Source organism: Triticum aestivum, chromosome 6D, assembly GCF_018294505.1.
Source record: "Triticum aestivum cultivar Chinese Spring chromosome 6D, IWGSC CS RefSeq v2.1, whole genome shotgun sequence".
Lineage (NCBI taxonomy): Eukaryota > Viridiplantae > Streptophyta > Magnoliopsida > Poales > Poaceae > Triticum > Triticum aestivum.
In genome coordinates, this window is record NC_057811.1 from 348,242,367 (window position 1) to 348,268,415 (window position 26,049).

At 50.4% G+C, this 26,049-nt stretch overlaps 1 protein-coding gene across 1 annotated transcript in view; it reads left to right on the top strand.

The window, feature by feature from the left end:
* The first annotated feature begins 672 nt into the window (after positions 1–672).
* Positions 673–26,049, top strand: part of LOC123142610 (ethylene-responsive transcription factor ERF034) — a 54,975-nt gene continuing 29,598 nt past the window's right edge. The window contains exon 1 of the mRNA XM_044561448.1: positions 673–1,187. Within this exon, the coding sequence (XP_044417383.1) occupies positions 673–1,187 (515 nt within the window). The remainder of the gene's footprint in view (positions 1,188–26,049) is intronic.

Consider the following 26,049-nt stretch of genomic DNA (forward strand, 5'->3'; position numbering starts at 1 on the left):
GCAGCCGTTCGCCACATGGCAGCCATTTCCTACAGGAGAAACCCACAGATGACACCCGTCCTGCGACGTGTCAAGAGAACAGGCGCGGAGATGGCAAGATAGCCCTGGTAAGCCTTGCCGGGTAACCAGTGATGTGACAATAAGTGTGGCATTTAATGCGCCCTCTCAACCCGCAGAGTTAGGTATGATAGCACTGTTTGCTATCTTATCAGTGCATAATGACTACTTTGCCACTGTGGTTACCTCTTGATCTATAAAAGGAGGCCCATGGCAACCCTAGAAAGGGTTAGAAGGTTGGATAGCTCACACCCCCATACGCGCGTAGTCGCTACTGCCCCAAGGCAACCCCTGTCGGGCAAGTGTACTGCGCTCGCCACCATCTTTTCCACCATCAATCCACCAAAGCAGGAGTAGGGTTTTACGCCTCGCCGCGGCCCGAACCTGGGTAAATTGCATGTGTGATCTCGGCCGCGCTGCCCCACGCTGGTCTGCTCTTAGTGCAACGCGTCGCCCCCCTGCCGAACTAGCAAGGGACCTCCTGGTCCCATAGGTGGCCATGGTTTCCCGCGACATCTTTGGCGCGCCAGGTAGGGGGCTCGCTTGCGCGAACCTGAAAGCGTACACAGCACATCAGCTTCATCACCACCTTCATCTTCGACGACGCCATCAACCATGGTGCCCAAGAAGAAGCCCGGTCCTTCGACTCACCCATCCACCTCGAAGGCTCCACCGCCCACGGCCTCCAACACTGCGGGGGGTGCGGAGGCGCACGAGGACGCAGACGCTGCTGGGGAAGTGGTCGGGGTAGGGGGCGCCATAACCACTTCTCCCGCGGCCGGTGCAGGAGCAGGAGACACCAGAGGAGAGCAACATCGACAACACCCCGACGGCCACGCTCTCCAAGGTGCGGGTGAGGGAGCCACTCCATCTGTGCCCTTCTCCCCCACCGATGGGCACAGTCACAGCAACAACGTTCGGACCGGGGCGACTGCCGCCCTCCGACCGCTCCCGCGACGGGTGCGGTCGTCGCACGTGCGCCTCCCCCAGGACAGGCCGACCAAGCCGCTGCGCCCGACGGAGCCGCTGGCCCTCAAGCGCCTTCGCCACACCACGCCCAGGTGGTCGCCCCGCAGCAGCAGCGGGGGCGCAGTACTACCGCCGCTGGCACTATCAGGAGCCGAGCGACGGTACGATCGACATCATCATCATCCCTGCCAAGTACGGCTTCGGAGGCCATGGCGCGGGCTCAATTGCTGTTGAGGTTTCCGCCAGCGGCCGAGCAGATGGACGAATGGCGTGCCACCATCCAAAGCCTGCTCGGTTTCGCCGAAGCTGGGGGCTCACGGCGAGCCGACCCGCCGAGGCCACCCCAAGTGACAGCAACAGCTCGTGCTGCTGACCGCACGGAAGGGGCCATCCCCACGGTGCAGTCCCTGCCACGGCAGCCAGCGGGAGCACAACCGAATCAAGACCCTGACAACGTCTCGATGGCTTCTTCTGACCCTCGAGCACGTCTAGGCCAATGTCGAGCCCTGGAGGATAGGCGGAGAGGAGACGCGCGCGTCGTCGAGCAACGCCGCAACGACCTTCGCCGGATCGACGGGTACGACGGCCTTAACATCGACGAGCAGGCGCTCGGTGTTGGCGGGTGCCTACTTTTTGAGGTTGGCTGCCCTGCCTTTACACGAGAACTGGGGCAAGTCCGTTGGCCGTCCGTTTGCAAGTTCAAGCCAGAGATACCCGAGAAGTACGACGAGAGGCTGAACCCGGCAGAGTTCCTGAGCATCTACACCATCGCTGTTCAGACTGCTGGGGGAAGAGATGAGAAGGTGTTTGCCAACTACTTCCCTTTGGCAGTCAAGTCCAATGTGAGGTCTTGGCTGATGCACCTACCAGAGAACTCCATCTCATCGTGGGCCGACCTCTGCCACGAGTTCATTGGCGCCTTCACTGGCGGCCATCAGGAACCCGGCAGGCCCAGCGATTTGTAGCTTCTCTGGAAGAAGGAAGGAGAACCCCTCCATAAGTATTTACAGAGATTCAGCAGAGTTCATAGAAATATCCCAAATATCCATCCAGCTGCCGCGATAGCTGCCTTCCAGTCCAATGCGCGCAACCGTCGCATCTGTTCCAAGATGAACATGCGGTTGCCCAAGACTGTGAATGAGCTTTATATGTTAGTGGATAAGTGTGCTCGGATGGAGGAGGTTGCCCGGAGAGGAAGATTGCACAAATGTTGATTCTGAAGATGAGGAGGAATCAACTAGTCAGAAGAAGAGCAAGAAGCGCAGTAAGAAGTGGAGACATAAGGCAGTGTTGACTGTTGAAGGATCTGGTACGCCTAGTACCAGCAAGAAGGCCAAACCTGAGACCCCCGGCAAGGAAGCTGTCGCGTGCACTGACTGTCGGGAGGCCGCTGCTGCTGAAAAAGCCAGGAAAGGTAATGGGCCGTATTGGAAGATTCATCGGACCAAGGGCCACGATCTTCAACAGTGTTATCAGGTTGAGCAGCTTGTCAAGAGACAGAAAGCAAAGTATGGGAAGCGTAATAAGGGAAAAGGTCAGAATATTGCTGGCGGTAAGGGCTGAGGTGGTGAAGCAAACCGTCTCGGCAAGCCCCTTCGGAACCATGGAAAGCCTGCCACAGGTCGAGAGAAGGAAGCCTGTGAAGATGAGAGTGATGGAGGGGATGAAGAGGAAACCGGTGAGCAGGAGTTTCAGAAGGCCACAGACGCCCTGTGCGTCGACGGTGGCACGTCTCTGCACACTTCTCACTGCCAGCTCAAGCGGTGGGCACGAGAAGTCAATGTCGTAGAACCAGTGCCTGAGGCCCGGAAGCCGCTCAAATGGTCCCGCAGGCCCATCATCTTCGACGAAGAGGACCATCCTGGCCGCACCACCGCGGTAGGATGTTTGCCGTTGTTGGTCTCTCTGACAATCCGCAACCTCAAGGTCACAAAGATGCTAGTGGATGGCGGGGCCGGGTTGAATCTAATTTCCCCGGTAGTCATCAGCAAACTTCAAATAGGAGAAGAAGAGCTAGAGGTTACTGGCATGTTTCAAGGAGTTAATGCCGGCAGGAGCTGTCCTAGGGGAAAGATCACGCTGCCGGTAATGTTTGGGGGAGAGCTGAACTACTGGACTGAGAGGATTGTGTTTGATGTGGTTGATCTCCCCCTGTCGTACAATGGGATTCTAGGACGCCCAGCTCTGGCTAAGTTGATGGCGGCATCACACTATGCCTACCACACATTGAAAACACATGGGCCATTGGGAGTCATCACTATCTCATCAGATGATAAGGATGCAATCATTTGTGTGGACAAGATGTACTGGGATGCAGTCGCGGCAGAGGCCACGGCAGTGATAGCTCCCGCCAAAGGAAATAAAGGAAAGAAGAGAGACTGTAGGGACTCTGGCAAAGAGTCCGGGAAGCGTGCCCCCACCGAGTGCACGGCACCCGTTGACGACATGTAGGAGTGTTCCAACAGCAAGAGATCCAAGGTTGCTACACCCCAAGTGAAGAAGGTCCCGGTAGGGCTGGTTGGCATTGATGGTACCTTTACTATCAGCGCCACCCTTGATGACAAATAGGAAAGCGCGCTTATTGCCTTCCTGTGGGGGAATATCGATGTGTTTGCCTGGCAACCATCTGATATCCCTGGCGTTCCCAGGGAGGTAATCGAGCACCACCTTGCTGTCTGCCCACATGCCGACATGTCAAGCAGAAAGTACGGAAGCAGGCCTTGGAGAGGCAGCAGTTCATTGCAGAAGAAATCAAGAAACTTAGGGCAGCTGGTTTGGTCAGAGGAGTATTGCACCCCACGTGGTTGGCAAATCCAGTGGTAGTCCGGAAGGCTAACGGGAAGTGGAGGCTTTGCATAGATTTCACAGATCTCAACAAGGCTTGCCCGAAAGACCCATTTCCCTTTCTGCGCATCGACCAGATTGTGGATTCCACTTCAAGTTGTGATTTGCTCTCATTTCTGGACTCATACTCTAGGTATCACCAAATCTTCATGTCTAAGGAAGATGAAGAGAAGACATCATTCATTACTCCGTGTGGTTACTTACTGCTTTGTCCGCATGCCTTTCGGATTAAAGAGTGCCAGGTCCACTTTTGCAAGGGCAATCCAGATTGGTTTTGAGCCACAGCTGCACAGAAACATAGAAGCCTATATGGATGATATTGTGGTCAAGACCAAGGATAAGGCCACCCTTATTTAGGATTTGGAAGAGACATTTGGTAATCTGCGCATCAACTTGAAGCTCAACCCGGAGAAGTGCATATTTGGTGTTCCCTCCGGCAAGCTGCTTGGGTTCTTTGTATCCCATCGCGGGATCGAAACCAACCCTGACACGATCAAAGCCATCGAGCAGATCCAAGCGCCAAGGACAGTTAAGGATGTGAGGCGCCTGACGAGATGTGTTCCCGCGCTAAGCAGATTCATCTCCAAGTCTGCCGAGCGCGCCCTGCCGTTCTTCAAAATTTTGAAGAAGGCATGTCCTATGAAGTGGACGCCAGAAGCAGATGCAGCTTTGCAAGAATTGAAGGCCTACTTGTCCTCTGTGCCTACGTTGGTTGCTCCAAGACCCTAGGAGCCGTTGTTGCTATACTTGGCGGCAACCAACCAAGTGGTCAGTGTGGCCTTGGTAGCACAGAAAGAAGTGGATGAGTCAGAAAATGGGCAGAGAAGGATCAGGACAGCAATGAGCACGGCAACGAGAGCAACCCCAAGGACGCCGCAAGGAAGAAAGTCGTGCAACGTCCGGTGTACTTCGTCGGCTCCTTGTTACAAGGGGCTAGATCGAGGTACTCTGGCGTGCAGAAGTTGATCTTTGGTCTCATCATGGCCTCAAGGAAACTTCGCCACTACTTCCAAACCATGAGATCACGGTTGTTACTTGTTTTCCATTGCAAAGGATACTCCGAAACCCTGAGGCTGCCGGCAGAATAGTGGAATGGGCTTTGGAGTTATCCACTTTTGGAGTACATCCACCATTCAGAGCAAGGTGCTGGCAGAGTTTATCGCAGAATGGACTCCAATCCTGAGCCCGACAAGGAATCGCCCCAAGGATGGATTATGTATTTCGATGGTGCTTTTTCCCTACAAGGTGCAAGAGCTGGCGTGCTTCTTGTCGCTCCCTCCGGGGAACACTTGAAGTACATCGTGCAAATGCATTTTGCCTAGGAAGAAGCAACCAACACTACAGCTGAGTATGAAGGGCTTCTTGCCGGGCTCAAGATTGTAGCAGAATTGGGAATTAAGAAGCTGATTATTCGAGGAGATTCACAGCTTGTGGTGAGACAAGTCAACAAGGATTATCAAAGTCCATTTATGGAGGCATACGTCGAGGAAGTGAGGAGATTAGAGGAGCACTTTGACGGATTGCAAACAGAGCACGTACCCCATGCGGAAAATAGCATGGCTGATCATGTGTCAAAGTGTGTTGCGCAGAAGCTTCCTATGGAACCAGGGACTTTTGTTCTCCATCTCTCCGTATCCCCAGCAACAATGGCCCGGAAGAGGAGAAAGTTGGACTACGGTAAGCCTCTCCCGGTAGAGTCGTCCGCTACCGGCAGAGACCCTGCCGGAAACAACTCCTCACAGCCTGCCGGACCACCCCCTCCAGCCGGGTCCATGAACCCCGCGAACAAGGCCAGTGCTCCCGCAGCCGAGGAGGTGCCGCTAGTCCTCATTGCCGAGCCCCATGCTCCAACTTGGGCAAGGGACATTGTCCGCTTGCTCCAAACCGGAGAGCTTCCCGGCGACCAAGATGAAGCTGAGAAAGTAGCGCGGAGGGCCAGTATGTACCAGTTTGTCGATGACACTCTGTACAGAAAGAGGCCCAACGGTGTGAAATTGAAGTGTGTCTACTGGGAAGAAGGAAAGGAACTGCTGGCTGAGATTCACAAAGGAATGTGCGGCTCCCACATTGGATCAAGGGCATTAGTTGGGAAAGCATTCCAGCAAGGATTCTATTGGTCCACATCCCTCCAAGATGCAGTCGAGCTCGTCACGACATCTGAAGCCTGCCAGTTCCATTCCAAGAAAACACACCTGCCTGCCCAAGCTCTTCAAACAATCCCTCTATCATGCCATTTTCGGTCTGCGGGCTCGATATCCTCGGCCCCTTTCCCCGAGCAATCGGGGGCTTTGAATTCTTGTTCGTTGCCATCGACAAGTTTACAAAGTGGCCAGAAGCGACTGCCGTGAGAAAGGTGACTCCTCAGTCAGCTATCAAGTACTTGAAAGAATTGGTGTGTCGTTTTGGAGTTCCGGCAAGGACCATCACCGACAATGGCACCCAGTTCACGAGCCACGCCTTCATGCAATATGTTCATGCCCTTGGATGCAAGATCACATTCGCCTCTATGGCACACCCCCAGAGCAATGGACAAGCTGAGAGGGCGAACGCTGAAGTGCTACGTGGACTCAAGACAAGAACTTTCGATACGTTGCAGAACCACGGCAGGCGGTGGATCGAGGAGCTGCTGGTAGTTCTCTGGTCCCTCGGAATGACACCAAACCGAGCTACCGGGCGGACTCCCTTCTCCCTAGTCTACGGGGCAGAAGCAGTTATCCCCACGGAACTCATTTACGGGTCGCCTCGAGTGCTTGCCTACGATGAAGTAGCGCAAGATCAGCACCGGCGTGACGACGTTGTGCTACTCGAGGAGAACCGTCTCCAGGCTGCTACGCGTGCTGCACGCTATCTGCAAGCCCTGCATCGCTATCATAGCCGCAGGGTTCATGCCCGGTGTTTTGAGGAAGGTGACCTTGTCCTTAGGCGCGTTCAGTCCGCCAAGGGTACACACAAGTTGTCACCGAAGTGGGAAGGCCCTTACCGGGTAGTACGAGTCACCGGACCTGGCATAGTCCGTCTGGAGACCGGAGATGGCACTCAGTTGCAAAACTCATGGAATATTGAGCATCTCCGCAAGTTCTACCCGTAAGGCGTGGCTGTCGGGCCCTGCCCGGCAGCCACCCTTTTGTACAGGCCTTGCCTCAGTTGCATGTAACCCCTTGTATAAAGCCGGGGCGATGACCCCAAGCAAGAGAAAATAAAGAAGGGCTGTAGGGGGCCCAACTAAGATTGCATGCATGCATGAGCATTCCAAAGATCACTGCATAAGCATTTCATGAGCATTTGCATATGCATATAGATAGGATCGCATCATGCATTCATTCTCATCTGCATGATGTTGCAGGTTCCTGCCGTGAACTTGGCTTCGTCAAGGAGTTGAGAAGATTGCCCGACACAGCGATCCCCGGCAAGCCAAATAGATAAGTTTTACCTCCTGTCCATTAGTGTTCTGTAAAGCTATAACTTTGCATGAGAAAACCTTGCCTCTCTTATGAGACTTAGGTGCTCCCATCCATGACTCGAACGTTGCTTCGGTCAGATTGGTCACATTGGCCTTTGATAAAAAAGATGTTGGAGGGGGGCTGGCCCCTCTGTCTGTTCCTCGGCAGACGCAGCTCTCCGGCAGACAAAAAGGGGGGCCGGCAGGATAGCCTGTCGGGGAATACTCGTTTACTTACACTAAAGAGGCATCTCACCTCTGCATGAACATACACATGCACGAGTTCCCGGCAAGGTTCGTCTTTTTCATTCATATGCTAATACAAGTACAAGCATTGCAGAACACAAACATGGACTCGAGAGATTACATTATTTGAATTAAAATTTGGCAATTGCCTACAGGTTTAAGATTGAAAAAAGATAAGTGCTCAGTAATGCCCTTTCTTGTCCCTCTCCTCCTAGGCACAGTCGTCAAAGGCGAGGGGGGCAAAAGAAGCGCCTGGGCGGGACCCGAGCCTTCTCCCATCGGGCTCTAGGAGAGGTAGCCCCGCGGGAACGGGAGCGCGAGGTAACGCCTCGATGGAGAGCACAGCGGAAGGCGGCCCCGTCAACCACCGTCACCAGGGCCAATAGGACTCGGCAGGGCTAACGGAGCTGCAGCCCGAGAGGAAGCCTGCCGAGGTCCAGCTGGAAGAATGCTGGAGGAGCCCAGCAGCACCATCCGCACCTCTGCATCCAACTCCCCGGCAAATCACATTGCCGGGTAGGAGACGCAGATGTAGATGATGGTGCTGCCGCCTGATGAAAATGGTGCGGGCAACGATCAGTCGGTGTCAGAGTCGTCGCTCCCCCACCTGCTGTCGTTGTCATCACCGTCACTGTCCTCCTCATCGCTTTCGCTCGAGGAGGAGGTTTCGTCGTTGGTCGAGCTCTCCGCGCAGCACCCTAAGCGACCTCCTGAGCGCCCGAAGATCTTGACGGAGAGCAGGTCGTTCTCCAATAATTTGAACTAGAGAACATGCCCCTCCGAGAACCCATGGTCACGGGCAAAGGTCTTCCAGCCACAGCGAAGCTACATCACATGAGGAGCAGGGAAGTCGACATCGACCCTCATACCTCCATTCCCACAGCCCCTCAAGTGCATCCGTAGAGGACGTGGTTGCTCGAGTTCCATCTCCCACGCAAAGGGAGTTGGGAGGCAAAGATGACCACACAAGGGCTTGTACAGCCTGATGATGAACTCCCAGGGTTGGTCACCGACGTGGCCTTCCATCAGGGGAGGAACCACCGTCGGAGGCGCCACCAAGAAGCCGCCCCGCCCTCTTCCTCCCGGAGCGCCGCGGCGACCGCGACCTCGTCGCCTTCCTCCTCCCCCTGCGGCCGGTTCTGCCACCTCAGCATCCGGAGGAGGAGGGTGATACGTCTCCAATGTATCTATAATTTTTTATTGTTCCATGTTGTTATATTATCAATCTAGGAAGTTTTATAATCATTTTATAGTCATTTTATATCATTTTTTGGTACTAACCCATTGACATAGTGCCAAGTGCCAGTTGTTGTTTTTTCCATGTTTTTTACATCGCAGAAAATCAATGTCAGACGGAGTCCAAATGCCCCGAAACTTTACGAAGAATTTTTATGGGCCAGAAGGAACACAACGGGCCTTGGCTGCGCCTGGGGGTGCCATGAGGGAGGCACAACGCACCAGGGCATGCCAGGAGGCCCAGGCGCGTCCTGGTGGGTTGTGCCCAGCTCGGGTGCCCCCCGGACCGCCTCTTCGCTCTATAAATACCCCAATATTTCTAGAACCCTAGAGACGTCGACGAAATATTCATCCAGCTGCCGCAGAGTCCAGAACCACCAGATTCAATCTAGACACCATCTCGGATGGGGTTCACTACCTCTATTGGTGCCACTCCGATGATGCGTGAGTAGTTCTTTGTAGACCTTCGGGTCCGTAGTTAGTAGCTAGATGGCTATCTCTCTCACGCTGAATTCTCAATACAATGCTCTCTTGGAGGTCCATATGATGTAACTTTTTTGCGGTGTGTTTGTTGGGATCGATGAACTTTGAGTTTATGATCAGATCTATCTTTTTATATCCATGAAAGTACTTGAGTTTCTTTGATCTCTTTTATGCATGATCTCTTATAGCCTCATATTTCTTCTCTGATATTTGGGTTTTGTTTGGCCAACTTGATCTATTTATCTTCCAATGGGAAGAGGTGCTTTGCAGTGGGTTCGATCTTACGGTGCTTGATCCCAGTGATAGAAAGGGAACGATGGGGTCTATCTCTACATAGATAGATCTTGTCTACATCATGTCATCGTTCTCATTGCATTACTCCGTTTTTCCATGAACTTAATACACTAGATGCATGCTGGATAGCGGTCGATGTGTGGAGTAATAATAGTAGATGCAGGCAGGAGTCGGTCTACTTGTCTCGGACGTGATGCCTATATACATGATCATACCTAGATATTCTCATAACTATGCTCAATTCTGTCAATTGCTCAACAGTAATTTGTTCACCCACCATTTGCTATTTTTCTCGAGAGAAGCCACTAGTGAAACCTACGGCCCCCGGGTCTCTTTCTCATATTATTTGCCTTTGCCGACATCGCCGACGCTGAGACACCACCGCACCCTCGCCCTCTCACCATGACTAGAAGGGAAGGGTTGCGGAGAAGAAGAAGAAGGAGTGTGTGCAGGGAAGCCACTCCTACCACTTTTTACAGGGGAACGGGGCAGGGGGCTGGCCTCTCATACGGGAAACGGCCGCCCCGCTCCCTCAATACGGCTACTATACGCCCTCTGTGGATCTGAGAGTCGAGGCCGACCCTCTGCTCCAACCATCGACGCTCGGTTTTCAGCCATGGCACTCCTCCCCGTGCCCTCCGCATCCACCACCTACCACGCCCAATGCATGCGGAACACGTGGCAGGTACATGCAAAACAGGAGGCAAATGGGATGGCAGTTTCCGCCTCGTGATCGTGGGGCGAGAAGAATCCGCAGGCCACGATCAAGAGTTCCTCCGCGATGTTGCGCACGACGCGCCGGAAAACTGGAAACAGGCCCGGAATAAAGACTAATGAAGATTCAAGAAAAGACCTCAAGTGACCATCCTCTTCAGCAACCCTTGCCTGTGCACTTATTAGGCAATACCCCGACGACACTCAGCAACACGTTCGGGGCAGGCCCGGGGGCTTCTGTCGATGCAACAGACCCTGGGTCAGTCGCCAAGACTATGCACAGGCACGGAAACAAGATTGAAGCACCAGCCCAAGTCAGAGTACAAGGACCAAGAGATTCAAAGGACTAGCATACAGATCAGAGGGACAAGGATCCAGCCAGAGAAGTAGAATATCGACAAGAGAAGGGCCTCCCTTGCCGGGCAGGCGAGGCGGGCAAGGGGTGAGGCCACCACCAGAAGAAGCAACCAAAGGACCCCGACTGGGCCTGCCGGGGTTTACGGAGGCAGAACCACCTCACTATCCACTCAAGCACAACCCACATCGTCGGTTAGTGCGGTGTCAAGCCGTAAGGTGATTAAGTGGCAGTCGTTCGCCACATGGCAGCCATTTCCTATAGGAGAAACCCACAGATGACACCCGTCCTACGACGTGTCAAGAGAACAGGCGCGGAGCTGGCAAGATAGCCCCAGCAAGCCTTGCCGGGCAACCAGTGATGTGACATTAAGCGGTGCATTTAATTCGCCCTATCAGCCCACAGAGTTAGATATGATAGCACAATTTTCTATCTTATCAGTGCATAATGACTACTTTGCCACTGCGGTTACCCCTTGATCTATAAAAGGAGGCCCATGGCAACCCCGGAGAGGGTTAGAAGGTTGGATAACTCACACACCCATACGCGCGTAGTCGCTGCTGCCCCAAGGCAACCCCTGCCGGGCAAGTGTACTACGCTCGCCACCATCTTTTCCACCATCAATCCACCAAAGTTGGAGTAGGGTTTTACGCCTCGCGGCGGCCCGAACCTGGGTAAATTGCATGTGTGATCTCTGCCGCACTGCCCCATGCTGGTCTGCTCTTTGTGCAACGCGTCGCCCCCCTGCTGAACCAGCAAGGGACCTCCTTGTCCCATAGGTGGCCGTGGTTTCCCGCGACACCGTTGTATGTGAAGGTAGAGTCTATCACACCCAATCATCATGTGGTGTCTCGAAACGACAAACTGTAGCAATGCTGCATACTCAGGGAGAACACTATTATCTTGAAATTAAGTGAAGGGATCATCTTATAATGCTACCGCCGTTCTAAGCAAAATAAGATGCATAAAGGATAAACATCACATGCAATCAAAATATGTGACATGATATGGCCATCATCATCTTGTGCTTTTGATCTTAATATCCAAAGCATCATCATGATCTCCATCGTCACCGGCTCGACACCTTGATCTCCATCGTAGCGTTGTTGCGTCGAGGTCATCACGCGAACTATTGCTTCTACAAATATCGCTAACGCATAGTGATAAAGTAAAGCAATTACATGGCGCTTGCACTTCATACAATAAAGAGACAACCCTATGGCTCATACCGGTTGTCGATATTACAAAACATGATCATCTCATACATCAACATATATCACATCATATCTTGACCATATCACATCACAACATGCCCTGCAAAAACAAGTTAGACGTCCTCTACTTTGTTGTTGCAAGTTTTACGTGGCTGCTACGGGCTTCTAGCAAGAATCGTTCTTACCTGCGCATAAAACCACAACGGTGATTCATCAAGTTTGTTGTTTTGACCTTCTTCAAGGACCGGCCATAGTCAAATTTGATTCAACTAAATTAGGAGAAACAGACACCCGCCAGGCACCTTTATGCAAAACTAGTTGCATGTCTGTCAGTGGAGCTGGTCATGTGCGTGGACATGTAAGGTTGGTCCGGGCCGCTTCATCCCACAATACCACCGAATCAAAATAATACGTTGGTGGTAAGCAGTATGACTATCACTGCCCACAACTCTTTGTGTTCTTCTTGTGCATATCATCTACGCATAGACCTGGCTCGGATGCCACTGTTGGGAAACGTTGCATGGAAAACAAAAAATTCTACGCACACGCAAGATCTATCAACGAGATGCATAGCAACGAGGTGGGGAGAGTGTGTCTATGTACCCTCGTAGACCGTAAGCGGAATCGTTTAACAACGCGGTTGATGTAGTCGAACTTCTTTGCACTCCAACCGATCAAGTACTGAACGTAGACACCTCCTTGTTCTGCACACGTTCAGCTCGGTGACGTCCTCCGCCCTCTTGATCCAATAAGACGGCGAGGTAGTAGATGAGTTCGGGCAGCACGACGGCATGGTGACGGTGATGGTGAAGCTATCTCCGCAGGGCTTCACCTAAGCACTACAAAAATATGACCAGGGTGTAAACGGTGGAGGGGGCGCCACACACGGCTAAGATCATGTTCTCTTGTGCTAGGCGCCCCCCTTCCACATATATATATATAGGTGGGGGGAGGGAGGAGGCAGCATGGAGGCGCCCCAAGTGGGGCTGAATCCCACTTGGGGTCCTGCCCCAAGCTGCGCCCCCCTGCCATGTATAAGTGTGGGAGGAAGGCAGGGGAGGGTGGCGCCCCCCTTTCCTTTCTCACTTGAGGAGGGAAAGGAAGGAGGGGCTACCCCTCCCCTTTCCTTCCCCTAGGGCCGGCTGTCCAAGGAGGGGGCGCACCAGGGGCTGGTCTGTCCCCCCCTTTGGCCCATACACTTACCGGGGATGTCTGGAACCCCTTCCGGTGACCCAATGACTACCCGGTGCACTCCGAAACTCTTCTGGTGTCCGAATACCATCGTCACACACACACACACACACACACATATATATATATATATATATATATATATATATATCAATCTTTACCTCTCGACCATTTCGAGACTCCTCGTCATGTCCTGATCTCATCCGGTACTCCAAACAACATTCGGTCACCAAATCATATAACTCATATAACACTATATCGTCAACGAACGTTAAGCGTGCGGACCCTACGGGTTGGAGAACTATGTAGACATGACCGAGACATCTCTCCGGCCAATAACCAATATCGGAACCTTGATGCCCATATTGGATCCTACATATTCTATGAAGATCTTTATCGGTCCAACCTTATGACGACATACGTAATTCCCTTTGTCCATCGGTATGTTACTTGCCCGAGATTCGATCATCGGTATCTTCATACCTAGTTCAATCTCGTTACCTGCAAGTCTCTTTACTCGTTCTGTAATACATCATCTCATAACTAACTCCTTGGTTATTGGCTTCCAAGCTTATGATGTGTATTACCGAGAGGACCCAAAGATACCTCTCTGATACTCGGAGTGACAAATCCTAATCTCGATCTATGCCAACTCAACAAACACCTTCGGAGATACATGTAGAGCATCTTTATGATCACCCAGTTATGTTGTGAAGTTTGATAGCACACAAGGTATTCCTCTGGTATCCGGGAGTTTTATAATCTCATAGTTGAAGGAATATGCATTTGACATGAAGAAAGCAATATCAATAAACTGAATGATCAATATGCTAAGCTAACGGATGGGTCTTGTCCATCACATCATTCTCCTAATGATGTGATCCCATTATCAAATGACAACTCGTGTCTATGGTTAGGAAATCTTAACCATCTTTGATCAACGAGCTAGTCCAGTAGAGGCTCACTAGGGACACGGTATTTCTTTATGTATCCATACATGTATTTAAGTTTTCTGTCAATACAATTCTAGCATGAATAATAAACCTTTATCATGTTTATAAAATATAATAATAACCATTTTATTATTGCCTCTAGGGCATATTTCCATCAATCCAAGAACAACTACTACCACACATTGGGCCCGAAACCCATGGACCCTCTCGACCTATTAATCGCCTTGATCTCTGTCCAGGAGCTGCAACTAGTTTCTGGTGTTTATAGGTTATGATGGGGGGCGTGCTTAGCACTGACTGGAGGGGTAGGCTTTGATGCGGCAGGCATCATGGCCGGCTGTACCAAGCATAGTACCATCCGTTGAGGTGGAGTTGGGTACCCTATACACATCGTTTGAGGCCGTAATTGAAACCTCGACCGGACTTCCGTTGCGGGTTAGTTCTCAAATAGGCGATAAACCTGGACTAGGGTCTTGTGTGGTTAGTCAGGTTGTGGCCGACACCCTCGTCAGGGTTCTGCTTGAAGGTTGCCTAGATACATGATGTGTATAGGGTGGTAAGTGGTAAGAGCGTGTGTGAAGAAGTACACCCCTGCAGGGTTATAAATGATCTATTCGAATAGTCGCGTCCTTGGATATGGAGTACTTGGTGACCTATATGGTCATAGATAACTTGAAGTGGATACTCTAAAATGCACAAGATAAGTGTGAGTGCTATGGATGGCCTTCTCGTAGGGAGAAGGGAGTGGATCCATAGTGGTGTATTGTTGTGGTGATTAGTGGACTCGTGTGTGCTTTCTCACCTCGAAGGATTACTCGTAGTCGTAGTACAGAATAGCCACAATGTCAAAGCTGACTTGCTGCAGTTAAACGCCAGCATCCCCTTGTTGATACTGATGCATATGTAGCTATTTCTGATGCAAGTCTTGCTGAGTACATTTATACACATGTTCGCTTAATTGTGTTTTTGCATAGGAGACTCCGGTCTCACTAGTAGTTCCACGTGGACTTGACGAGTAGCTTGTATCCCAGCTACGATCTTGTACCCTTTGGAGGGTCTTGTAGATAGTAAGGCTTCCTAGCCTTTTTCATTTGTAGTTGTCTGTACTCAGACATGTTATGCTTCTGTTGCTTGTATGCTTTGTATGATGGGTCATGTGACCCCTGTTTGTAATATCATTTTATGTATGGTTCTTCGGAGCCTCTTAAATAAATACTTTGAGTCGTAGAGTTTTGTTGTGATGCCATGTTGTATTCACACATATCGAGCATATTGTGTGTATGTTATTGAAATGCTTGGTATGTGTGGGATCCGACACCTAGTTGCTTATTCTTGGTAGCCTTTCTTATGGGGAAGCCTCCTAGTGCTTCCACTAAGTCATGGTAGCACTACAAAAAAAAGACACATCCGTGACATTTTGGGCCGAACGAAATTTTTTCTGTCATACTTATGACACTTCTATGACGATAATTGTGACAAAACCCGGTATCATCATAGATGTGGTGGGGTCCTACTTCTATGACAAAAATCATGACAGAAAATGGGCTTTCCGTCCTGGGCGGGCCGGAGACGCAGATCCATGACATTCTTTGGGATGTCCATGATGGAAAAAACCGTGGTAGAAGCGACGGCGAGGAAAATATCGGGGTGTTCCCGGTTACGGCGGGTGGTTGAGGCCGAGCGATGCGCGTTTCTCTCATACACGCACGCGTGTGAGTGCGAGGCGTTGGGCTCTAACTGAACCCGAGCGAGGCGTTGGGATCTAACTGAACCCGAGCGATTGCACTGCAGGCTACGCGTTACTGAACCCGAGCGATCGATCGATGGCTGTTAACTGAACGCGATCGAGCGATTCCTTCGCTACTGGTGCTAACTGAAGCCGATCGATGTTGCCTCTGGATGAACAGTGAGCGTTGCTGGGGGGTTTGGATGAACAGTTCCTGGTGGGGGTGGATGAACAGGACCCCGTGGTGTTGCCTCTGGATGAACAGCACCCCGATCGATCGAGCCGGTTGGGGCTGGATGAACAGGACCCCGTGGAGGGCTCGATGAACAGGACCACCCCGTGGAGGGCAGGATGAACAGTAGGCGGAGGACGGCTGGATGAACAGTAGCCCGTGGAGGGGTGGTTGAACAGGAGCCCATGGAGAGGGCTGGTTGAACAGTAGCTGGTGGAGTAGCGCGCGGTGGAGGCTGGATGAACAGGAGCCCGTGGATGAACAGTCGCAGGTGGAAGCTGGAGGAGGTCGACGGTGGATGAACAGTAGCCCGTGGAGGCTGGAGGGGGTCGACGGTGGAGATGAACAGTATCCCGTGGAGTCCCGTTTTGCAGTACGCCACACCCCTCCTGATGAACAGGACCCCCGTTTCAACCGTAGCGCTCCAACACAAGTCCGTTTCCTCCGTTTTGCGGTACGCCACACCCCTCCCGATCAACAAGACCCCCGTTTCGACCGTAGGAGGTCCGTTTCCTCCATTTTGCGGTACGCCAGACCCCTCCCGATGAACAGGATCCCGTTTCGAACGTGGCCGGTCGAACACAAGGCCGTTTCCTCCGTTCTGCGGTACGCCATGCCTCGTTTCCATCGGCTGTTCCGTCCAAGCCCTCCCGATGAACACGACGACGCATTCCGTTCCGACCCAGCCGGTTGGCTCCCCATGAACACGACGACGACGTTGTTTCTCAGTTCCGACCCAGCCATGTACACGAGCCCTGGCCGTATGTACGCGTGAGTAGGCGTTCGAGACCCCGCACGTATGTACGTACGTGGTCGTATTTACTTTCTTGCACCCTGACCGATGTACGTACGTGTACATGCTACGTGCGCGCCTCTGCTATGACACGTGCGCGCCTCTACATCGACCAGTATGTACGTACACGTTCGCGACCAGAATGACAACGCTACGTACGCTTCGACCAGGTGGGTCCCAACTGTCAGGCACTTCCTTGCGTGCGAAGATGTAGCTGGTGGGTCCCAGCAGTCAGGGGGGCGAATCGTTTTTTTCGCCCGGACGCACTTCCTTGCGTGCGAAGATGTAGCTGGTGGGTCCCAGCAGTCAGGGGGAAACGTTTTTATCGCAAAATATGGTTGCCCATCCGGTGGGTCCCCGCTGTCAGGTGGAGGAATAATTATTTTGCGCGTAATAAGGAGGCACTTCCTTGCTGCGGCCGTGGACCCAGCTGTCAGCCTCTCCACGTACAGTACTCTTCCGATGGAAGTCGTTCCTTGACCACGTTGACCACGCCGCGATGAGAGCACCAGGGCGGTGGACGACGGCGAGGCCTAGGAAGGGGACGACACGGAGCCAGGGAAGACGCGGCAGTGGAAGACCGTGCGGAGAGGAGTACGAGGGTTCAATGGTTCAGCTGCGGTGTGAGGCTGCCGTCGCCGCAGGGCCTAGCCAGCAGTGTGAATAGTAGGGGGCGGTGAGGCCTCCGCGGCAGCACAGCTGGCCACGGGAGGCAGGAGCATGCGGCACGACCGGCGCTGCTTTGGGCGGCTGGAGCAAGAAAACCAGAGGTTGAAGAAGCACTACGGCCGTTGGATGGACATCGTACGGTCACTGGAGCTAGAATCGTTCATATTGACTAAGTTGACAAAGCACTCTGTCCCCATCAACTTAGTAGGCCCACAAGTCAGCCAGCCACCAAGGTGGGTCCCAACTAGCAGGGGGAGTATTCATTTTTTGTGCGTAATAAGGAGGCACTTCCGGTGGGTCCGAGCTGATAGTGGGGGGAACGTTTTTTTCACAAAATACGGTGGCTCGTCCGATGGGTCCCAGCAGTCAGGGAGGAAATGTTTTTTCGCCAAATACGGTGGCCCGTCCGGTGGGTCCCTGCTGTCACATGGAGGAATAATTATTTTCCGCGTAATAAGGAGGCACTTCCTTGCGGCTGCCGTGGACCCAGCTGTCAGCCTCTCCACGTACAGTACTCTTCCGATGGAAGTCGTTCCTTGACCACGTTGACCACGCCGCGCCGAGAGCACCAGGGCGGTGGACGACGGCAAGGCCTAGGAAGGGGACGACGTGGAGCCGGGGAAGACGCGGCAGTGGATGCCCACGCGTAGAGGAGTATGAGGGTTCACTGGTTCGCCGCGGTGTGAGGCTGCCGTCGCCGCAGAATAACAGGGGGTGTGGGTGAGTAGAGGGATGGCCTGGTCAGCAGTGGGAGTAGTAGGGGGCGGTGAGGCCTCCGCCGCATCGCAGCCGGCCACGGGAGGCAAGAGCACGAGACCGGCACTGGTTTGGGCGGCTGGAGCAAGAAGACCAGAGGTTGAAGAAGCACTGCGGCCATTGGATGGACATTGTACGGTCACTAGAGCTAGAATCGTGCATATTGACTAAGTTGACAAAGCCCTCCATCCCCGTTAACTTAGTAGGCCCACAAGTCAGCCTCCCACGATGCTGGGTTCCAGCTGGCAGGGGGAGTATTCATTTTTCTGTGCGTAATAAGGAGGCACTTCCTTGCGTGCGAAGATAGCTGGTGGGTCCAAGCTGTCAGCGGTGGTAATGTTTTTTTTGTGAAATATAGAGGCCCTTTCAGTGGGTCCGAGATGTCAGGTGGAGGAATCATTATTTTGCGTGTAATAAGGAGGCATTTCCTTGCGTGCGGCCGTGGACCCAGCTGTCAGCCTCTCCACGTACGGTCCACTTCAGATGCATGTCGGTCGTTGACCACGTTGACCAGGCCGCGCCGAGAGCACCAGGGCGGTGGACGACGGCGAGGCCTAGGAACGGGACGACGCGGAGCCGGGGAAGACGTGGCAGTGGATGCCCACGCGGAGAGGAGTACGAGGGTTCATTGGTTCGGCTGCGGTGTGAGGCTGTCGTTTTTTTCGTGAAATACAGAGGCCCTTCCAGTGGGTCCCAGATGTCAGGTGGAGGAATCAAAGACTTGAGAAGGCGTACAGAACAAGCTAGTGTACCAGTAAAGAGACGTTGCTGAGTTTTAGTAAAAAGAGAGACGTGCTCCTGTAGCTGGTTCGAATCCAAACCTAGACTATGACTATATATGGTGCTATGCGACTCTGCAAGTAATGAAACTGACATATCCAACATTCGCTTCTCCTCTTCTCTACTTACTCTGCCTAGCATCAGAAGCTCTGGCCGCAGAAACCATGTTCGCTGGCTGCTCGTCCACCTGCTCTTCAGCAGGCAACAACCAAATATGCGCCAAGTTGCCACCCGTACCATCGCCTGTGGGTCTCATCACACCCCCACCGGCATGCGCACCGCAGCCGGTTGCTCATCGCAACCCGCTGCCGTTGGTGTGGTGCCACTGCTGCAAATCACGTAGAGTCATCCGTCGCGTCTCAACCACAATCCTCAACCCTGGCTGAGTCTTCACAAATGCCCGAATCATGGGGTAATAATATGTTTAAGTGTTGTTCTGCTGCTTTCAGTTGCTGATTTTTTTAATAGTTTGGTTGATGATCTTCCAATTTGATTCGTGCAGAAAAGGGAAGATTCATGTGATTTGCATTTCTAGGAAGTTGCTGATGTGGGGGAGTGCAACTACGCTGATTATTTGGTTAGCCGAGGAATCCCAATACCAGCAGGTTGGGGTGTTGGACATGTAACTGAAGGAACGACAGAAGAGGAAGATGCGGAGCAGAAGGTTATAGATGTAGTTCCTCTGATCATGGCCAAGCAACAGCTGCTGAACGGCCTTGACAGCAATGAGGAGATGAAAGAGCTTGTGAAGATAATGGGCAAAATTGATGTGCTCTGTAGGATGATTGTCTCTTTATTTGCAGTGTATGTAGCACTCGTGATGTATTCAGTGGCTATGACATGAGCACTTTGCTGAAACTAGTAATGAATGAAACCTGTGTAGCAGGCTGGGCGCAGTGTTGTCAACATCTAATGATTTCTATTAACGAAAATCAGGGGGTATCCCCTTTTGCTCATAAATAAATAAATAGCAGAGGCCATTTTGGTAATAAATAAATAAATAACTTAGCAGAGGACCTGTCAGGTCAGCTTTGTTCTCATTCGAAGACGTCGAGAAAATTGCAGTCCAACAACAAACTATGTCATCAAATTCAAGTTTCAAAGCCAAATATGAGTACAACTAAACAACAATGTCATCATGTTTTAGTCGTCACACAATCACCAAACACAAATCAGCATACATAACAAGTGATGTTCTCACAGGCAAATACTAAACAACATGTTCATCAGGTTTCAGTTGTCATAGCAAACACAATTTCACATAGTAGATAAAAAAACGTCTTCTGACAAGTAAATACGACAAAAGCAATGTAATCATCATCCGCAGCAGCAGCGTCAACATCTTCGCCATGTGTATCAGTCTGAATCGTAATTCCCCACGGTGTCATCTTCTTCTTCGTCCTCAACATCCTCGAACGTTGGCTTCTTCTTGATCAACTCTTGTATGTCCACAACACGACAGGCAATCTTTTTGCCGGCGTCATTGACGTGATGGTTCTCAAAGATATTAGGAACATTTGTATCTTGTACATCAAGAGCAGTGTAAGCATCATCTTGTTGTGCAACTTCATTAAACGAATTCCTCTGCTCAAACCTTTGCACTACTCTCCAGTCATCGCTACGTGTAAATGTGTCTTCCAAGAAAAATATATGTGTTGCTTGATTTGCCAAAATAAAAGGCTCGTTGGTCTGGTACGCCGCCTTGAAATTGATGGATTTGAAATAGTCACGAGCTCTGGGTTTTGTGATCCTGGAAAACAGGTTATACCAACGACAGCACAACAGAACCACACACCGATGATCCTCAAAACTGGAGATATACTGCAACTGAACAATGTCTGTTATGTTAGCATACATTTCAGTTGTCTCTTTGTCATACGTATCCGTGCTCATGATGGCGCTGTTTTGTGTCTTCCTGCCTTCGTCTCATGCAAGGGTGTTGTAGCGCACATCTCCAACAACGCAAGATTCATAATGTCTTACCCGAGTATCAGGACCCATTGCTAGTGAGTAAAGGGCATCATCAACTGCCTGCCCATCCTCCCGCATCTTCTTAACCTATGGTTAGAAAATAGACAAGCTGGTCATCTTATGTACTCAATATATTAAAAAAAACTGACAGTGCAATTCAAAAGCTTACATGGCTCTTGAACCATTTCGCAAATCCTGCCATAACCAGTTTGTCAATGTTTCTTGGATTTTGCGGCAGTAACTCCTTTTTGTAGATGCTGCACAACATAGTGATCGCGTCAAACATCTAAATATATAAGAATGTGCTGCAAGTTTAGTAGATTACGATGTATAAACTGTAGTACTTAGCACTTACTTGATATAAGGTAGTATCTCAGGACAGTTATTCAACACATACCAAACCATTTTGTCCAAATCTTTAGGTTTGTCCTCTTGTCGACTCTTCCCTGTAACTCGAACAGAATAATCGAAAACATTGAGCCCGGGATTGTTTTTATCCACGTCTTTGCTAAGCTGATCAGCTGTTTCAATGTATTTTGAGCAAAATGTCAACACTTCTGTAGCAATGTAGGCCTCTGCAATGGAACTCTCGGGTCTAGCTCTATTCCTAACATAGCCCTTGAAAGTGCCTAGCCGCCTTTCAATAGGGTACATCCAGCCATACTGTACTGGACCTCTAAGTAGTGCCTCATCAGGTAGATGAACAGCCAAATGCACCATCACATCAAAGAAGGCTGGAGGATATATCTTCTCAAGGTCGCATAGGATAGTTGGTATCTTGTATCTAAGACGCTCCAAAGCATATATCCTGATATTTCTACTGCAGAGTTCCCTGAAGAATTGTCCCAACTCTGTAACTGCTCTGTATAAGTACGTAGACCAAAACAGGAGTACTACGAGTACGTAGTACTACGTACTAGGAGTACTAGTGTTAAAAAAGAAAGGCGGGGTTTTCCTTCACAGGATTAATCGATACAAATCCTCGTTTCACATGTCAATTAATGCGTATTTTTTCTCCAAAGCCCAAAGAGCTAACCATCTCACTCCTCATCGCTTGATTAATGCAGCGCCATGCAAACCAACCTTCTCACTTCCGCATGCATGCAGGGGATATTAATGTCCTTGGTTGCTAGTACGAGGCAACCCCCATCAATTTTGCCTCGATTAGTGTTAGTGGCCTTTTGCAAATTGTAATTTTGATATACTAGCCTTGTGCACAAAAAAATGGAGGTAGTAACTATATTTGACTTCCTTCCCCATTGTGGTGACGTCGACGATATCTCGAACGTTGTGGTTTGGCGAAGTGCGTTCGACGGAGAACACCATTGAGGTAGACCACGGTAAGTCGTTCGCAAGTGCCGCCTGCAAGCCGAGACAACCGCCTTATTTGCATCCAGGAAGTCCGTTGAACCAAAGGACGCGTAAATGTACTAGTACTACTCGTACACAATAGCGTCGTCCGTCCAGCTTAGTGCGGTGAGATGGTTTCTCGAAGAAGACGATGGAGAAGCGGAGTCAGCGCAGAGAGAAATGATGGTTGCTTCGTCCGTGCTTTGTGATTTGACACCTCACTGCTTTGTGGTTTGTGATAGAAGGGACAGGGGAGTAGACTCTGTCCTCTATACTGTACATGCGTCCAAGCACGGGAGAAAGAGGAGAGACGTTGCATTTTTCTATTCCTTCAATCAATCAATCAGGGAGCTTCGGTTCCATCCTTTTGGCTTTGGCAACACCGTCCACAATGGTTCCCACGATGCCAAAAGCTATTTTCACATTTGGCTACACATTATGGATGCCCTTAACCGTACCACTTGGTTTTGCTCCTGTGTGCTATCTATACAAATCTCAATTATATTGATATAAAAAATTATAGAATCAAGATTAGTAAAAACGAGGTGATTTTGCCGCGCGGATGGCGGGGGAGGTTTCTTATTTTTAGAGGACGTTGTCCTGGCGGTTTGCTAACATGTGGTCCCACGTGTCAGTGCTTTACCAAGCTGATCCACTCCCCACATGAGGCAGAACAACGGCAGAAGCAACACGTGGTTAACTTGAAGAAGATGAGGGAGAAGCGGATTCAGCAACGAGTGAAATGATGGTTGCTTCGTCCCTCCAACTTATTTTTTTAGCACTATTACTTCGTCCCTCCAACTTAACTGCGGGAAATGTGCAGCTTTGTGAATTGACGCCTCATTGCTCATTACTACGCCGGCGCCATGACTGGGTGCTTCACCCGGGTTGCTCTGCACTGTATTCCGGTATGGTACGTGGACCCGGTAGCTTGATGCCCCACATGTCGGCGAAAGGGACTAGAAGATTTATGAAAGCGAGCGCTCCACTCTTACACGGAGGAGTACACGACACGACGGCCCAGTGAACTGTCACCTGTACTATATATAGTACTATAGTTTTGCTGTTTCGCACGATCCATCGATACAAACCCGATTAAACAGGAAAGGGCGGGATTTTTCCCGCGCGGTATATGATACTGGCCATACATTTCAAAGGCAATTTTAATGTATGTAAACTGAATAATTAAGTAACAATATGATATCTAGTAAAACTAAAAACACATATGATTTATTGTGTTAGAGTGTAGTAGTAGTGTTGTATTGCATAGTTGTTAAATGTAACATGCGAGAACGTGTAGAGATGTAGTTTTGGAGGACCTACAGAGAGAAAAGCATAATATGTTCACCGAACTTCAGAATAAGCTGATTACGGTCACTATATACGATTTGCGGTGATTATACGGTCACTTGCTCACGGTTCAGCATCGGATTGCACTCTGTTGACCGGCCAAATAGTCTGCGTGGCACCATGTTGACTAGTTAAATTGACCACGTTCCTTGTGGGTCCCACCTGTCAGTTCGCATAGGGAAAAGGTCAGATAAACACAAATTTACGCAGGCGCGACAAGACTCCACCCCGTGCGCGGGAATCACCTGGTTGTGTATGTGTCTGTCAGGGCCTGATGTGTGCGCATGCACGTGTAGGTTGAGCACTTGAGCGTGAGAGTGTGTGTTGGTCGTGTGGTGTACTGGTGTGTGCATGCATGTGTGTGTGCGTGTGAGTGTTGCGTGTGTGCGTGGCTGCGTGTGTACGTGTGAGTGTTGCGTGCGTGCATGGGTGCATGTGTTCGTGTGAGTGTTGCGTGCATGCAGTTCATGTGCATGCGTGTGTGTGTGTATAATCACCACACCAGCTCATGTGTGTTAAAACAGATGGCTCAGCATACCAATACAAGGCCACCTTGTCCGCTGTGCCCGCGGTCATGACTTCGAACCACCGTCCAATATTTTTTTGTCGTTTGTTTTCATTCTTACTAGCAAGATGCCCGTGCGTTGCACGTAACATCAAGATGCATTTGTATGACTAGTTTATCTTGTGAGAGAAAAGGATGAATGAGGGAAGGCCTTATTTGCAAATGTGGCGAGGTGTGTGGGTACCTTTTTGCAAAATTGTCATAGTTTCTTTCCTATCCGTCAGATATAAATCGGGCGGCCTATATTGCAGGATGGCAGGCACACCATCATCACCAACTCTATTTTTTATAAGAGTGTATTTTATCCCTACTCTTATAAAAAGCATAGTCGGTGATGATCGTGTGCTTGCCATCCTGCAATATAGGCCGTCTGATCTATATCTGACGGATAGGAAGGAAACTATGGCAATTTTGCAAAAAGATACCCACACCCCTCTCCACACTTGCAAATAAGGCCTTCCCTTGTCCATCCTTTTCTCCCACAAGATAAACTACTCATACAAATGCATCTTGATGTTCCATGCAACGCATGGGCATCTTGCTAGTATTTTATAAGAGTGTAGATGTAGAGTAGATACAAGCCGACAGGTGGGCCCGATGGTAGTGAGATAATGTGATGCAACACTAGAGGTGCCACGTGGAGCGTTTAACTGGTCAACTAGTCATGTCTTGAGAAAATACAGAGTTGTACCGTGAGCCCGTGACTGTATAATAACCAAAAAACGTAAATGGTGACCGTAATGAGTGGATTCTGAAGTCCAATGTATGTATCGTGCTTTCGCTTCAAATACAATGATCGTCACTGTATATATCACGAGAGAAAGTTGAAACATGCGTGAATGTGCTGGGGGCTTACTTTTAGAGGACCTGGAGATAGTTTGTGTGCGTACGTGAAAGGGGCGTAGAGGGGGTATGCGATGGAGAGAGAGATGCTCTTCGTTTCTCTTTATTATGACTAACTTTATATATAGTATAAAAATATACAAAGTCACAGTGCGGAATAAATATCATTGTGGGCACCATGCAATGCAAGCGTTCATACTCCTCCATATAACTTTGTCATGTTGTATATATGTAGAAATTCTAAAATATTTTTTGGCCACACTTTATTCAAAAGGAATGTTGTATGCGAAATAAACGTGAAGAGAGGGCTTTTTAGATCAATGGGGTACGTGATGTAACATGTGTGAATGTGTAGTTGATTCATTTGGCAGGGCCTAGAGAGGTATGTGTGTGTATTACGTATTCGAGAGAGGCATGGATAGAGGGGCCGACAGGGGGGCGTGGGAGAGATAGCACGAGAAATGAGAGTGGTCTAGAGAGAGAGAGACGAATATGATGTCACGGCGAGAGATTCCCTTGAGTGTGTATATGCAAGGGGGGAGTGGATAGAGGCACCAGGAGGATATTTTTTATGTGTGTGGTGTCTGTGTTGGTATGTGTGGGTGTGAGAAGATAACGAGACGTGGGGGCAGAGGGTGTGTCACCGCGTGAGGTCTGGTGGGTCGAGGTGAGGCCCTTCGTTCGGTTCCGTCCTGCGCCACATTGGCCGGCCCGTGACGCACTTAGGGAGACCCATGGATGACTAGTCGTACAAGACAAAGATAGCATAATTGTGAAGGACTCTGTGTCCACTGACAAAGCCGGCTAGGATTTGTAACCCTAGATTCTCGGACTAAGGTAACCCCTTTATCTCTGATATTACTATTCATCCAACCTAACTTTAAGGGGCATCCTACAGAATGCTCTGCTAGAATCATACTCATCGATTAGGAAGAGAGGTGTGAGACAATGCGTGAGAGACAGGCCTAAAGATAATGTGCGTACATGAGACACTGCTACCTCTTGAGCACTGCGTTGGT